The 16,430-nt window shown below is 49.7% G+C and overlaps 1 protein-coding gene across 1 annotated transcript in view; it reads left to right on the forward strand.

Moving 5' to 3' along the window:
• The first annotated feature begins 4,450 nt into the window (after positions 1-4,450).
• Positions 4,451-16,430, forward strand: part of LOC135460137 (serine/threonine-protein kinase PAK 3-like) — a 52,592-nt gene continuing 40,612 nt past the window's right edge. The window contains exons 1-2 of the mRNA XM_064736808.1: positions 4,451-4,486; positions 4,961-5,095. Coding sequence (XP_064592878.1) covers positions 4,451-4,486; positions 4,961-5,095 — 171 coding nt within the window. The remainder of the gene's footprint in view (positions 4,487-4,960; positions 5,096-16,430) is intronic.

The following is a 16,430-nucleotide window of genomic DNA, read 5'->3' on the forward strand; positions in this document are numbered from 1 at the left end:
GAGACAAACTCAGAAAGTCTCCTCCGTGGGCTGTAGCTCAGCTCGCTCAGTCTGCTGTCAGTCCCAGGGGTGCTGGAAATGCTGCGGCCCAGGCCCAGCTTGGTGGGTCACAGGTGTGAGCCGCCAGTGCTCTTCTGGTGTTCAGTCTGGAGAAGGTCTAAAGAGGTCCAAAGAAAAGGGGAAAACAACCCACAGTCCAGGGAACTTCTTTACTTCAGCTAGCCAAAAGTACCTAAAAGCAAAGGAGAACTCTGTCCTGCTGTCTATCCATCCACAGACATCACAATCTAGGAGCAGGAATGTGGAGGAGTGAGTGCAGTTTCTGAAAAGAATCTCAGTGCTTCTTCTCTCCCCCCCTTCAGTCTTGGAACAAGTGTTAGAGGTGCAAAACTTATTATTCAGCAAAACCAGAACAGATGACTGGGGATACAAGCATGATATAGTCAGGCCAGGACACCCTTGAAAGAGAAACAATGTATTGGTCAATCGGTGGGCAGTCAGGCTTTGAAAGGGGAGCAGTGCATGATGGAGCCCTTGGTGGCAGGGAATCGGTATCCTGAGCCATCATGGCCTCATCTCACACACCGGCCGTGTGTGGGCCGATGCTGTAACTGGGAAAATTCCACTCCTGAACCGGAGATACAGGGCCTCGTTCTGGGGTGGAGGGATGAGAAGGATGAGATGCACAGCGTTTTGATCTAGGGGATGTCCTGGAAGTGCACTGCCTACCTGCCCCTGGTGCCGCAGGGGCACCACAATCCATCTCCTTCTCCTGCTCAGCAGATTTTTGGGAATCCAGGGGTCGGTATGTATTATTTGCTTTGCAGGCCCAGTTGTGGCTTAGGTTCTTTTGTGCATGGGTCTCCTCCTGAACCTGTGACATTTATCTCCAGGGACCTACAGAACACTCCTGCTCTGATGTCAATAAATTCTGAGAAGCGATAGAAATGTGTTTGATAAATTGGGGTACTGTTTAGCCTGTGAGTTTCCACAAAGTATTGAATATGTCTTAATTCCATTGTTACAAAGTAGTAAGTGAGATTGCTGGGTGTACATATGTCAGAGAAGTGATTCCCTATGCACCAAGTACTAAAATACAGTAATGCCACTTTTCTAACCCTGAGCTGGCAGCAGGGATGTGGCCTTACTTGGAAACTTTAATTTTGGAAACTTCTATTAGCAGGTAAGAAATGTCAAAATGATACATTTTTCAGATGTTTTCCTCTGGTGGACCTTTTTGGGAGCCGAGGTGTCCTGGGTGTGTGCAGAGCAGAGCAGCCCCAGAAACCCCTTGGTTTGCCCACAAGTTGTCATGCCTTGTTCCAGGTGTGCCCAGCTCTGGCAGGAGAAAGAGCCCGCAGCACAGTGGGCACCGTGCCCTGCCCAGCCGGGGCTCTCTGGCACAGAGCAGCAGCAGTGCCAGCCCCATTCCGCCCGCTCCTGCCTTGGCTTCCCCTGGGACACAGAAGCCTCTGGAAATCGGCACCGCCAGTCGCGTTCCCAGCCTGGAGCAGCTCCTGCATGCAGGCAGATGCTGCCAGTTTGACTGCTTCCAAAGGGGAATAAAGGCAGAGATGTACATGCACCAGAGCCCTGGGCATGTCCAATAATGTGCAAATATGTGGGGAGATTTTTTAGGAATGATTTCAGCTGTTATACCAGCAGTGGCTTCTCTCCTGGTTCTGTGCAATGCTGTGGGCCATTTTCTTGGTCTGGTTTCCTTTGCTTGGGTCCCATCTGAGTGCTCAGTTGGGGTCCAGGCTGTAGGTGCTTTGTGCACTCTTGGAGTTCCTCTTGGATCCCGTTGAACAACAGGGTTGGGCCCGTGAGGGGAATTTGTGCTGCTTTTTGACAGAGGAGAACTTTGCAGGCTATTTTGTGTTTGCTGTAGGGAAGGTTGGTTATTGCTTGGCATAAATTGACAGAGAAACATAGACAGTTTGCTTTGTGATGTCAGGGCATGGTTTCCACATTGTCGTGGTGACATCAGAAGGTTGCCTTGGTGCACAGGGGAGCAGCCATATGTCTTGCTGAGAGCAGGAGAATCCTCTTGGTTAAGCCATTTGTCATTGGACAGCTGTGCACTGACAAAAGCTTTGTTTTTTCTACTGTGTGAGCACAGTTGGCAGAGTTGTAGACCAGTGCCACAGGGATGGAGAAAGTCACTTCTGCAATTTTCGCTGCTTATGCACTTTATTATTCTGCATATTATCTGACACGGCTGGCACGTAAGCAGAGGTTTTCCCTGGGTGTAACCTATCTTGGCTTTTGTATATCTTCCTGCTCTTTCTCAGTGACCGAGTTTCTGATTTTGAAACAGGAAGAACTTTAGAATGCCACTCATTTGGTGAACGTCCTTTCAACTAGTTCAGCTAAAAAGGGGGTGTCTGTAGCCACAGGGGCAGCATTTGCAAGGGAACCTGCAGGGCTTCTGTTCCTTCCACAGGAGAGTCCGTGGCAGCAGAGTCTGTAATTTCCTCAGTTTACTGGTATTGCAAGACACCTTTGGAAATGTAGAATGGAAGACCTCCTTGGAGGGCCTTGTAAAAACTCTGCAGTTGTTCCCAGAATTCAGGGAAAGCTTCTTTCTTTCTAAATTTTCTCCTGAAAGGATTTGACTGTCTAACTTCATCTTTTACTCTGTTCTAAAATAGTGGTTCTCTTTGCAAAGAAATGCAAATTCCAAAGCAGTGAGTGTCTGCTGCAGAACCCTGGAGCTGCTGCTGTGCTGTTTAACAATAGAAGTGGCACAGCTCAGGGGGATTTTGGGGAAGCTTTTCTGGGACACTATTTCCAGCAAGAGAATTCATGAGAATTAGTGTATGCAACTGATTTAAAGAAAAAAAGTACCTGAGGGAGAGGATAAAAAAAGCTGCTTGATGTGTTTAGTAGAACCGGACCACCATGTGTTTGTATTCATTTACTGGCAAAACAGGCCAAAGTGTAGGCACAACCAAGACTATTGTCCTGATCTCTTGCTGGCTGTGAATGAAATGTGTCTATTGGAGGGAAGTTGTGAAATGGGAAATCTCTGTTTAGGTTGACTCATTCTGTGGGATTCAGCAGGTTTCTCACAGCATCTTGTTCATTATCCCTTCCCCATTGCAGGTCACCTGAAGCGTGTATTCAGAGATGCTGCTCGTGAGGTGAGTGAGAAATGGAGATTTCATGTTCATGGTTTTTAAGAATTGTAAAACAAGCTGAGAGCTTGGCTAGTGGCAATAGAGCATTGAGGGCAAACTGGGAAGGACAGAAGAAATTCTATTTTGATGACTGCAGCAGGAAAAACAAAGGCATCACTGCCTAATTACTGCTTTTCCATTTCATAACTTCCAAGAACTAGAAGCAAGGTGTTACAAATAGAACATTGCTATCTGATAGTAGGCAGGGTGGAAGATTTAAATTAGAGCAATTTACATTGTGTTTGAATCAGCCAATTATACATCAGTCAGGGTGATTAAAATTCCATTGCTATCAAAGTTCCTGATTTCTCCTTAAAAGATGTGGTGGAAAATGTGACAAGAAATGAGGTTCTGAATGATAGGTGACAGCTGGTGCCTCATGCGTCTCTCTTGCACAGACAACAGAACCCACAGCGGTCTCTCCCCTGGCTTCTGCTGCTCCTGGAGAAGAAGCCCAAAAAGAGGAAACTGAAGTGAATGAACACCACCTTCCATCATTGGTCAGAGCAGAGCTTGGATACCCTGAGCCCGTAAGTGCCAGTTGGGGCACAAATTCAGCGACAGCAGAATTTGGGCTTTGACCTGTCATGTTGAGGCCCCAAAGGACTGGTGCCTCTGGGAGAGCATCTGGCTGCTTTGCTCAGGGAAGCTCTGTCTCTGGGCTTCTGCAGTGCTGTGGCCGAGGGCACACATAGTAGTGCTGGAGGCTAAAGGGGTTTGTTTGTTTTGCCATGTTGGAAAGATGTGTTTGGCTTGTGAGAGTGCTCTGCACTTTTATGGGTTATTTTTCAGTTCTAAAGAATCTTATTGCCCAGTTCTCTTTTGACTTTTGATAAGACTCAAGGAGATGGTTGTTACATGCATGAAGCTGTGCGGGGCCATTCTAATTCCATCTTGCCAAAGAAAGAAAGTGAGTGGTTAGGGAAGCCTCCTGGTGAGGCAAAATCAGTGGGGGCAAGTTTGTGTTGATGCATTTAGTGATGAAGTCTGGAGTTTTGGCAAGTGCCTTGGAGCCTGAAGTGCGGGTGAAGCTGCAAGTCCTTGAGAGTTTTCTTATGTTGCTCAGAAAAGGAAGGCCATCTAGAAATGGTGGATGCTGTATTTGAAATCAAATGGGCAAGCTGCCAAGGGTGTGGAGCACAAGGCCAGTGAGGAAGTGCTGAGAGAGCTTTAGCCTAGAAAATGGGGGGCATAGGAGGACCTTCAGGCAGACTTCCATCAGTCCCTAAGTTACAGTATTCACCATACAGGCTGTTTCCCAACTAAACATGCCCTTGGTGAAACCAAGTGCTTTCGACACTGGAGTGGGTGACACTTCTATCTTGTGCCTTGTTGGCTTGTAGGATTCCTAGGAGAGGTTTGCTGTGTTCATTTTCCCTTTTTCCAGCAAGCAAAGATTCCTCCACAACAAAGTTTCCTGCCCCTTTCAAAACTGGATGAAATGGTGATCCAGTTGGAGTTACCAATGTCTGCGGCAGCAGTAGTAATGGCGTTGCTGTCATTTTCCTGCTTTTCCATTTCAGAGCTTTCAAGAATAAAAAGACCTGTTTTGCAGAAACAAGGCTGATTGCTAATAGCAGCCAGGGAAGAATATCAACCTCATATCCATCCACAGTTCTCTTTAACTGGCCGCTTTTATCTTGGTCTGTAGAACTTTGATTCCCTATATCGCTACGGAAAGTTCTGATTTCTCCTTAGAAGATGTGGTGATAGGTCGGAAAATAAATTAGTTTCTAAATGATAGGTGACGGCCTGTCCCTCATGCTTCACTCTTGCAGCAGCTGACAGAACCAAGAGCCATCTCTCCCCTGGCTCCCTCTGCTCCTGGAGAAGAAGCCCAAGAGGAGCAAATTGAGGTGGACGTGCTCCAGTTTCCATCACTGGTCACTGAAGAGCCTGAATGTCCTGAGCCCGTAAGTGCCAGTTGTGTGTGATGCTGTCTTTAGAGCAAGGCAGAGGTGAAAGTTTCAGAGCAGCCAGCGCCTCCTGTTGTTGGCTGAGGATGCTGAGTGCTGGAGTGCAGCCAGGAGGTAGGGATTTCCTGCAGGCAGTGACAGCAGAACTTGGCCTTTGCCCTGTGATGTTGAGGCCCCAAATGGCTGGTGCCTCTGGGAGAGCATCTGGCTGCTTGGCTCAGGGAAGCTCCGTCTCTGGGCTTCTGCAGTGCTATGGCCGAGGGCACACGTTATAGTGCTGGAGGTCAGAGGGCTTTCTTTGTTTCCCTTTGTTGGCAAGATATGTTTGGCTTGTGAGAGTGCTCTGCAATTTTCTCGAGTTATTTTTCAGTTCTAAAGAATCTTATTGCCCAGTTCTCTTTTGACTTTCGATAAGACTCAAGGAGATGGTTGTTATGTGTATGAAGATGTGCGGGGCCATTGTTATCGTGTGTGGCCAAAGAAAGAAAGGGAGAATGTATGAAGCCTCCTAGTTTTTTACCTGAGGCAAAATCAGTGGGGGCACGTTTCTGTTGATGCATTTAGTGATTAAGTCTGGAGGGCAAGTTTCTGTTGATACATTTAGTGATGAAAGCTGGAGTTTGGGTAAGTGCGTTGGAGCCTGGTGTGCGGGTGAAGCTGCAAATAATGGACTGTTTTCTTATGTTGCTCAGAAGAGAAAGGCCATCTAGAAATGGCTGATGCTGTAATTGAAGTCAAATGTGCAACTCTGCGGCTGGGGAGCTGTGTGGGTCCAAAAGGCCCCAGGGGTGCGGTAGAAGATGAGCTGAAGAAGAGCCGACGTGAGACCAGGTGTCCAAGAAGGCAAAGGGCATGGTGGCCTGTGTCAGAAGCAGTGGGGCAGCAGGAGCGGGGCAGTGAGCGTGGCCCTGTGCTGGGCAGTGCTGTGGCCACAGCTGGAGTGCTGTGTGCACTTGTGGGCCCTGGGAAGCAGAAAGTCACTGATGGGCTTCAGCATGTGCACAGAAGGACACAGGAGCTGGGCAAGGGTGTGGAGCAGAGGCCCAATGAGGAGGTGCTGAGAGATCTTTAGCCTGGACAATGGGAGGCGTAGGAGGGATCTTCAGCAGACTTCCAACAATCCCTGTGTGACATTACTCACCACACGAGCTGTTTCCCTACTAAACATGCCCTCAGTGAAACCAAATGCTTTCGACACTAGAGTGGGTGACAGTTATATCTTTTGCCTTGTTGGCTTCTTGGTTTTCTTCGAGAGGCTTTTTTGCTATTTTTCCAGCAACCGAAGATTCCTCTGCAACACTGTTTCCATCCCCTTTCAGGCCTGGATGAGATGGTGATCCAGTTGGGAGTTTTTCATATCTGCAGCCGCAGTAGCAGAGGTGTTGCTGTCATTTTCCTGCTTTTCCATTCCAGAGCAGACCAGAACTAAAAGTTCTGTTTTACAGAAACAACGTTGATTGCTGAGAGCAGCCAGGGACGTATATCCACCTCATATCCATCCACCGTTCTCTTTAATGGGCCGGTTTTAACTTGGTCTGTGGGACTTTGATTCCCTATGTCGCTACGGAATGTTCTGATTTCTCCTTAGAGGATGTGGTGGTAGATCTGAAAAGAAATGAGTTTCTGAATAATAGGTGATAACTTGTCCCTCATGCTTCTCTCCCTGCCACAGCTGAAAGAACCAAGAGCCATCTCTCCCCTGGCTCCCTCTGCTCCTGGAGAAGCAGCCCAAGAGGAGCTAATTGAGGCGGAAGAGATCACGTTTCCATCAGTGGTCACAGAAGAGCCTGAATATTCTGCCGTAAGTGCCAGTTGTGGGTTCTGGTATCTTGAGTGCAAGGCAGAGGTGCAAGTTTCAGAGCAGCCAGCGCTTCCTGTTTCTGGCTGAGGATGCTGAGTGCTGCCGTGCTGCCAGGAGCTGGGATTTCCTGCAGGCAGTGACAGCAGAACTTGGCCTTTGCCCTGTGATGTTGAGGCCCCAAATGGCTGGTGCCTCTGGGAGAGGATCTGGCGGCTTTGCTCAGGAGGCTTCTGCAGTGCTATGGCCGAGGGCATATGTGGTAGTTCTGGAGGTCAGAGGGCTTTCTTTGTTTTCCCTTGTTGGAAAGGTGTGGGTGGCTTGTGAGAGTGCTCTGCTGTGTTCTTGAGGTATTCTTCAGTTCTAAAGAGTCTTAATGCCCAGTTGCCTTTTGACTTTTGTTAAGACTCAAGGAGATGGTTGTTATGTGTATGAAACTGTGCGGGGCCATTGTTATCTTGTGTGGCCAAAGAAAGAAAGAGAGAAGGTTTGAAGCCTCCTGGTGAGGCAAAATCAGTGGGGGCAAGTTTGTGTTGATGCATTTAGTGATGAAGTCTGGAGTTTTGGCAAGTGCCTTGGAGCCTGGAGTGCGGGTGAAGCTGCAAGTCCATGACTTTTTTCTTAGGTTGCTCAGAAGAGGAAGGCCATCTAGAAATGTCTGATGCTGTATTTGAAGTCAAATGTGCAACTCTGCTGCTGGGGAGCTGTGTGGGTCCAAAAGGCCCCAGGGGTGCGGTAGAAGATCAGGGAAGTAGAGCCAGCCTGGCACCAAGAATGCCATGGGCGTGGTGGGCTGTGTCAGCAGCAGTGGGGCAGCAGGAGCAGGGCAGTGAGCGTGGCCCTGTGCTGGGCAGAGCTGCGGCCACAGCTGGAGTGCTGTGTGCACTTGTGGGCCCTGGGAAGCAGAAAGTCACTGATGGGCTTCAGCATGTGCACAGAAGGACACAGGAGCTTGGCAAGGGTGTGGAGCAGAGGCCCAATGAGGAGGTGCTGAGAGATCTTTAGCCTGGACAATGGGAGGCGTAGGAGGGATCTTCAGCGGATTTCCAACAATCCCTATGTGACATTACTCACCACACGAGCTGTTTCCCTACTAAACATGCCCTCAGTGAAACCAAGTGCTTTCGACACTAGAGTGGGCGACAATTATATCTTGTGCCTTGTCGCTTCTTGGTTTTCTACGAGAGGCTTGCTGTGTTCATTTTCTATTTTTCCAGCAACCGAAGATTCCTCTGCAACACTGTTTCCATCCCCTTTCAGGCCTGGATGAGATGGTGATCCAGTTGGAGTTTTTCATATCTGCAGCCGCAGTAGCAGAGGCGTTGCTGTCATTTTCCGCTTTTCCATTCCAGAGCATTCCAGAATTAAAAGTTCTGTTTTACAGAAACAACGTTGATTGCTGAGAGCAGCCAGGGACGTATATCCACCTCATATCCATCCACCGTTCTCTTTAATGGGCCGGTTTTAACTTGGTCTGTGGGACTTTGATTCCCTATGTCGCTACGGAATGTTCTGATTTCTCCTTAGAGGATGTGGTGGTAGATCTGAAAAGAAATGAGTTTCTGAATAATAGGTGATAACTTGTCCCTCATGCTTCTCTCCCTGCCACAGCTGACAGAACCAAGAGCCATCTCTCCCCTGGCTCCCTCTGCTCCTGGAGAAGCAGCCCAAGAGGAGCTAATTGAGGCGGAAGAGATCACGTTTCCATCAGTGGTCACAGAAGAGCCTGAATATCCTGAGCCCGTAAGTGCCAGTTGTGGGTTCTGGTATCTTGAGTGCAAGGCAGAGGTGCAAGTTTCAGAGCAGCCAGCGCTTCCTGTTTCTGGCTGAGGATGCTGAGTGCTGCCGTGCTGCCAGGAGGTAGGGATTTCCTGCAGGCAGTGACAGCAGAACTTGGCCTTTGCCCTGTGATGTTGAGGCCCCAAATGGCTGGTGCCTCTGGGAGAGCATCTGGCGGCTTTGCTCAGGGAGGCTTCTGCAGTGCTATGGCCGAGGGCATATGTGGTAGTTCTGGAGGTCAGAGGGCTTTCTTTGTTTTCCCTTGTTGGAAAGGTGTGGGTGGCTTGTGAGAGTGCTCTGCTGTGTTCTTGAGGTATTCTTCAGTTCTAAAGAGTCTTATTGCCCAGTTGTCTTTTGACTTTTGTTAAGACTCAAGGAGATGGTTGTTATGTGTATGAAGCTGTGCGGGGCCATTGTTATCTTGTGTGGCCAAAGAAAGAAAGAGAGAAGGTTTGAAGCCTCCTGGTGAGGCAAAATCAGTGGGGGCAAGTTTGTGTTGATGCATTTAGTGATGAAGTCTGGAGTTTTGGCAAGTGCCTTGGAGCCTGGAGTGCGGGTGAAGCTGCAAGTCCATGACTTTTTTCTTAGGTTGCTCAGAAGAGGAAGGCCATCTAGAAATGTCTGATGCTGTATTTGAAGTCAAATGTGCAACTCTGCTGCTGGGGAGCTGTGTGGGTCCAAAAGGCCCCAGGGGTGCGGTAGAAGATCAGGTGAAGTAGAGCCAGCCTGGCACCAAGAATGCCATGGGCGTGGTGGGCTGTGTCAGCAGCAGTGGGGCAGCAGGAGCAGGGCAGTGAGCGTGGCCCTGTGCTGGGCAGAGCTGCGGCCACAGCTGGAGTGCTGTGTGCACCTGTGGGCCCTGGGAAGCAGAAAGTCACTGATGGGCTTCAGCATGTGCACAGAAGGACACAGGAGCTTGGCAAGGGTGTGGAGCAGAGGCCCAATGAGGAGGTGCTGAGAGATCTTTAGCCTGGACAATGGGAGGCGTAGGAGGGATCTTCAGCGGATTTCCAACAATCCCTATGTGACATTACTCACCACACGAGCTGTTTCCCTACTAAACATGCCCTCAGTGAAACCAAGTGCTTTCGACACTAGAGTGGGTGACAATTATATCTTGTGCCTTGTCAGCTTCTTGGTTTTCTACGAGAGGCTTGCTGTGTTCATTTTCTATTTTTCCAGCAACCGAAGATTCCTCTGCAACACGTTTCCATCCCCTTTCAGGCCTGGATGAGATGGTGATCCAGTTGGAGTTTTTCATATCTGCAGCCGCAGTAGCAGAGTGTTGCTGTCATTTTCCTGCTTTTCCATTCCAGAGCATTCCAGAATTAAAAGTTCTGTTTTACAGAAACAACGTTGATTGCTGAGAGCAGCCAGGGACGTATATCCACCTCATATCCATCCACCGTTCTCTTTAATGGGCCGGTTTTAACTTGGTCTGTGGGACTTTGATTCCCTATGTCGCTACGGAATGTTCTGATTTCTCCTTAGAGGATGTGGTGGTAGATCTGAAAAGAAATGAGTTTCTGAATAATAGGTGATAACTTGTCCCTCATGCTTCTCTCCCTGCCACAGCTGACAGAACCAAGAGCCATCTCTCCCCTGGCTCCCTCTGCTCCTGGAGAAGCAGCCCAAGAGGAGCTAATTGAGGCGGAAGAGATCACGTTTCCATCAGTGGTCACAGAAGAGCCTGAATATCCTGAGCCCGTAAGTGCCAGTTGTGGGTTCTGGTATCTTGAGTGCAAGGCAGAGGTGCAAGTTTCAGAGCAGCCAGCGCTTCCTGTTTCTGGCTGAGGATGCTGAGTGCTGCCGTGCTGCCAGGAGGTAGGGATTTCCTGCAGGCAGTGACAGCAGAACTTGGCCTTTGCCCTGTGATGTTGAGGCCCCAAATGGCTGGTGCCTCTGGGAGAGCATCTGGCGGCTTTGCTCAGGGAGGCTTCTGCAGTGCTATGGCCGAGGGCATATGTGGTAGTTCTGGAGGTCAGAGGGCTTTCTTTGTTTTCCCTTGTTGGAAAGGTGTGGGTGGCTTGTGAGAGTGCTCTGCTGTGTTCTTGAGGTATTCTTCAGTTCTAAAGAGTCTTAATGCCCAGTTGCCTTTTGACTTTTGTTAAGACTCAAGGAGATGGTTGTTATGTGTATGAAGCTGTGCGGGGCCATTGTTATCTTGTGTGGCCAAAGAAAGAAAGGGAGAAGGTTTGAAGCTGCCAGGTGAGGCAAAATCAGTGGGGGCAAGTTTGTGTTGATGCATTTAGTGATGAAGTCTGGAGTTTTGGCAAGTGCCTTGGAGCCTGGAGTGCGGGTGAAGCTGCAAGTCCATGACTTTTTCTTAGGTTGCTCAGAAGAGGAAGGCCATCTAGAAATGTCTGATGCTGTATTTGAAGTCAAATGTGCAACTCTGCTGCTGGGGAGCTGTGTGGGTCCAAAAGGCCCCAGGGGTGCGGTAGAAGATCAGGTGAAGTAGAGCCAGCCTGGCACCAAGAATGCCAAGGGCATGGTGGGCTGTGTCAGCAGCAGTGGGGCAGCAGGAGCAGGGCAGTGAGCGTGGCCCTGTGCTGGGCAGCGCTGCGGCCACAGCTGGAGTGCTGTGTGCACTTGTGGGCCCTGGGAAGCAGAAAGTCACTGATGGGCTTCAGCATGTGCACAGAAGGACACAGGAGCTTGGCAAGGGTGTGGAGCAGAGGCCCAATGAGGAGGTGCTGAGAGATCTTTAGCCTGGACAATGGGAGGCGTAGGAGGATCTTCAGCGGATTTCCAACAATCCCTATGTGACATTACTCACCACACGAGCTGTTTCCCTACTAAACATGCCCTCAGTGAAACCAAGTGCTTTCGACACTAGAGTGGGTGACAATTATATCTTGTGCCTTGTCAGCTTCTTGGTTTTCTACGAGAGGCTTGCTGTGTTCATTTTCTATTTTTCCAGCAACCGAAGATTCCTCTGCAACACTGTTTCCATCCCCTTTCAGGCCTGGATGAGATGGTGATCCAGTTGGAGTTTTTCATATCTGCAGCCGCAGTAGCAGAGGTGTTGCTGTCATTTTCCTGCTTTTCCATTCCAGAGCATTCCAGAATTAAAAGTTCTGTTTTACAGAAACAACGTTGATTGCTGAGAGCAGCCAGGGACGTATATCCACCTCATATCCATCCACCGTTCTCTTTAATGGGCCGGTTTTAACTTGGTCTGTGGGACTTTGATTCCCTATGTCGCTACGGAATGTTCTGATTTCTCCTTAGAGGATGTGGTGGTAGATCTGAAAAGAAATGAGTTTCTGAATAATAGGTGATAACTTGTCCCTCATGCTTCTCTCCCTGCCACAGCTGACAGAACCAAGAGCCATCTCTCCCCTGGCTCCCTCTGCTCCTGGAGAAGCAGCCCAAGAGGAGCTAATTGAGGCGGAAGAGATCACGTTTCCATCAGTGGTCACAGAAGAGCCTGAATATCCTGAGCCCGTAAGTGCCAGTTGTGGGTTCTGGTATCTTGAGTGCAAGGCAGAGGTGCAAGTTTCAGAGCAGCCAGCGCTTCCTGTTTTCTGGCTGAGGATGCTGAGTGCTGCCGTGCTGCCAGGAGGTAGGGATTTCCTGCAGCAGTGACAGCAGAACTTGGGCCTTTGCCCTGTGATGTTGAGGCCCCAAATGGCTGGTGCCTCTGGGAGAGGATCTGGCGGCTTTGCTCAGGGAGGCTTCTGCAGTGCTATGGCCGAGGGCATATGTGGTAGTTCTGGAGGTCAGAGGGCTTTCTTTGTTTTCCCTTGTTGGAAAGGTGTGGGTGGCTTGTGAGAGTGCTCTGCTGTGTTCTTGAGGTATTCTTCAGTTCTAAAGAGTCTTAATGCCCAGTTGCCTTTTGACTTTTGTTAAGACTCAAGGAGATGGTTGTTATGTGTATGAAACTGTGCGGGGCCATTGTTATCTTGTGTGGCCAAAGAAAGAAAGGGAGAAGATTTGAAGCCTCCTGGTGAGGCAAAATCAGTGGGGCAAGTTTGTGTTGATGCATTTAGTGATGAAGTCTGGAGTTTTGGCAAGTGCCTTGGAGCCTGGAGTGCGGGTGAAGCTGCAAGTCCATGACTTTTTCTTAGGTTGCTCAGAAGAGGAAGGCCATCTAGAAATGTCTGATGCTGTATTTGAAGTCAAATGTGCAACTCTGCTGCTGGGGAGCTGTGTGGGTCCAAAAGGCCCCAGGGGTGCGGTAGAAGATCAGGTGAAGTAGAGCCAGCCTGGCACCAAGAATGCCATGGGCGTGGTGGGCTGTGTCAGCAGCAGTGGGGCAGCAGGAGCAGGGCAGTGAGCGTGGCCCTGTGCTGGGCAGAGCTGCGGCCACAGCTGGAGTGCTGTGTGCACCTGTGGGCCCTGGGAAGCAGAAAGTCACTGATGGGCTTCAGCATGTGCACAGAAGGACACAGGAGCTTGGCAAGGGTGTGGAGCAGAGGCCCAATGAGGAGGTGCTGAGAGATCTTTAGCCTGGACAATGGGAGGCGTAGGAGGGATCTTCAGCGGATTTCCAACAATCCCTATGTGACATTACTCACCACACGAGCTGTTTCCCTACTAAACATGCCCTCAGTGAAACCAAGTGCTTTCGACACTAGAGTGGGTGACAATTATATCTTGTGCCTTGTCGGCTTCTTGGTTTTCTACGAGAGGCTTGCTGTGTTCATTTTCTATTTTTCCAGCAACCGAAGATTCCTCTGCAACACCTGTTTCCATCCCCTTTCAGGCCTGGATGAGATGGTGATCCAGTTGGAGTTTTTCATATCTGCAGCCGCAGTAGCAGAGGTGTTGCTGTCATTTTCCTGCTTTTCCATTCCAGAGCAGACCAGAACTAAAAGTTCTGTTTTACAGAAACAACGTTGATTGCTGAGAGCAGCCAGGGACGTATATCCACCTCATATCCATCCACCGTTCTCTTTAATGGGCCGGTTTTAACTTGGTCTGTGGGACTTTGATTCCCTATGTCGCTACGGAATGTTCTGATTTCTCCTTGAGGATGTGGTGGTAGATCTGAAAAGAAATGAGTTTCTGAATAATAGGTGATAACTTGTCCCTCATGCTTCTCTCCCTGCCACAGCTGAAAGAACCAAGAGCCATCTCTCCCCTGGCTCCCTCTGCTCCTGGAGAAGCAGCCCAAGAGGAGCTAATTGAGGCGGAAGAGATCACGTTTCCATCAGTGGTCACAGAAGAGCCTGAATATCCTGAGCCCGTAAGTGCCAGTTGTGGGTTCTGGTATCTTGAGTGCAAGGCAGAGGTGCAAGTTTCAGAGCAGCCAGCGCTTCCTGTTTCTGGCTGAGGATGCTGAGTGCTGCCGTGCTGCCAGGAGTAGGGATTTCCTGCAGGCAGTGACAGCAGAACTTGGCCTTTGCCCTGTGATGTTGAGGCCCCAAATGGCTGGTGCCTCTGGGAGAGGATCTGGCGGCTTTGCTCAGGGAGGCTTCTGCAGTGCTATGGCCGAGGGCATATGTGGTAGTTCTGGAGGTCAGAGGGCTTTCTTTGTTTTCCCTTGTTGGAAAGGTGTGGGTGGCTTGTGAGAGTGCTCTGCTGTGTTCTTGAGGTATTCTTCAGTTCTAAAGAGTCTTAATGCCCAGTTGCCTTTTGACTTTTGTTAAGACTCAAGGAGATGGTTGTTATGTGTATGAAACTGTGCGGGGCCATTGTTATCTTGTGTGGCCAAAGAAAGAAAGGGAGAAGATTTGAAGCCTCCTGGTGAGGCAAAATCAGTGGGGGCAAGTTTGTGTTGATGCATTTAGTGATGAAGTCTGGAGTTTTGGCAAGTGCCTTGGAGCCTGGAGTGCGGGTGAAGCTGCAAGTCCATGACTTTTTCTTAGGTTGCTCAGAAGAGGAAGGCCATCTAGAAATGTCTGATGCTGTATTTGAAGTCAAATGTGCAACTCTGCTGCTGGGGAGCTGTGTGGGTCCAAAAGGCCCCAGGGTGCGGTAGAAGATCAGGTGAAGTAGAGCCAGCCTGGCACCAAGAATGCCATGGGCGTGGTGGGCTGTGTCAGCAGCAGTGGGGCAGCAGGAGCAGGGCAGTGAGCGTGGCCCTGTGCTGGGCAGCGCTGCGGCCACAGCTGGAGTGCTGTGTGCACTTGTGGGCCCTGGGAAGCAGAAAGTCACTGATGGGCTTCAGCATGTGCACAGAAGGACACAGGAGCTTGGCAAGGGTGTGGAGCAGAGGCCCAATGAGGAGGTGCTGAGAGATCTTTAGCCTGGACAATGGGAGGCGTAGGAGGGATCTTCAGCGGATTTCCAACAATCCCTGTGTGACATTACTCACCACACGAGCTGTTTCCCTACTAAACATGCCCTCAGTGAAACCAAGTGCTTTCGACACTAGAGTGGGTGACAATTATATCTTGTGCCTTGTCGGCTTCTTGGTTTTCTACGAGAGGCTTGCTGTGTTCATTTTCTATTTTTCCAGCAACCGAAGATTCCTCTGCAACACCGTTTCCATCCCCTTTCAGGCCTGGATGAGATGGTGATCCAGTTGGAGTTTTTCATATCTGCAGCCGCAGTAGCAGAGGCTTTTCTGTCATTTTCCTGCTTTTCCATTCCAGAGCATTCCAGAATTAAAAGTTCTGTTTTACAGAAACAACGTTGATTGCTGAGAGCAGCCAGGGACGTATATCCACCTCATATCCATCCACCGTTCTCTTTAATGGGCCGGTTTTAACTTGGTCTGTGGGACTTTGATTCCCTATGTCGCTACGGAATGTTCTGATTTCTCCTTAGAAGATGTGGTGGTAGATCTGAAAAGAAATGAGTTTCTGAATAATAGGTGATAACTTGTCCCTCATGCTTTTCTCCCTGCCACAGCTGACAGAACCAAGAGCCATCTCTCCCCTGGCTCCCTCTGCTCCTGGAGAAGCAGCCCAAGAGGAGCTAATTGAGGCGGAAGAGATCACGTTTCCATCAGTGGTCACAGAAGAGCCTGAATATCCTGAGCCCGTAAGTGCCAGTGTGGGTTCTGGTATCTTGAGTGCAAGGCAGAGGTGCAAGTTTCAGAGCAGCCAGTGCTTCTGTTTCTGGCTGAGGATGCTGAGTGCTGCCGTGCTGCCAGGAGTCGGGATTTCCTGCAGGCAGTGACAGCAGAACTTGGCCTTTGCCCTGTGATGTTGAGGCCCCAAATGGCTGGTGCCTCTGGAGAGATCTGGCGGCTTTGCTCAGGGAGGCTTCTGCAGTGCTATGGCCGAGGGCATATGTGGTAGTTCTGGAGGTCAGAGGGCTTTCTTTGTTTTCCCTTGTTGGAAAGGTGTGGGTGGCTTGTGAGAGTGCTCTGCTGTGTTCTTGAGGTATTCTTCAGTTCTAAAGAGTCTTAATGCCCAGTTGCCTTTTGACTTTTGTTAAGACTCAAGAGATGGTTGTTATGTGTATGAAGCTGTGCGGGCCATTGTTATCTTGTGTGGCCAAAGAAAGAAAGAGAGAAGGTTTGAAGCCTCCTGGTGAGGCAAAATCAGTGGGGGCAAGTTTGTGTTGATGCATTTAGTGATGAAGTCTGGAGTTTTGGCAAGTGCCTTGGAGCCTGGAGTGCGGGTGAAGCTGCAAGTCCATGACTTTTTTCTTAGGTTGCTCAGAAGAGGAAGGCCATCTAGAAATGTCTGATGCTGTATTTGAAGTCAAATGTGCAACTCTGCTGCTGGGGAGCTGTGTGGGTCCAAAAGGCCCCAGGGGTGCGGTAGAAGATCAGGTGAAGTAGAGCCAGCCTGGCACCAAGAATGCCATGGGCGTGGTGGGCTGTGTCAGCAGCAGTGGGGCAGCAGGAGCAGG

This window comes from Zonotrichia leucophrys, chromosome Z, assembly GCF_028769735.1.
Source record: "Zonotrichia leucophrys gambelii isolate GWCS_2022_RI chromosome Z, RI_Zleu_2.0, whole genome shotgun sequence".
Classification (NCBI taxonomy): domain Eukaryota; kingdom Metazoa; phylum Chordata; class Aves; order Passeriformes; family Passerellidae; genus Zonotrichia; species Zonotrichia leucophrys.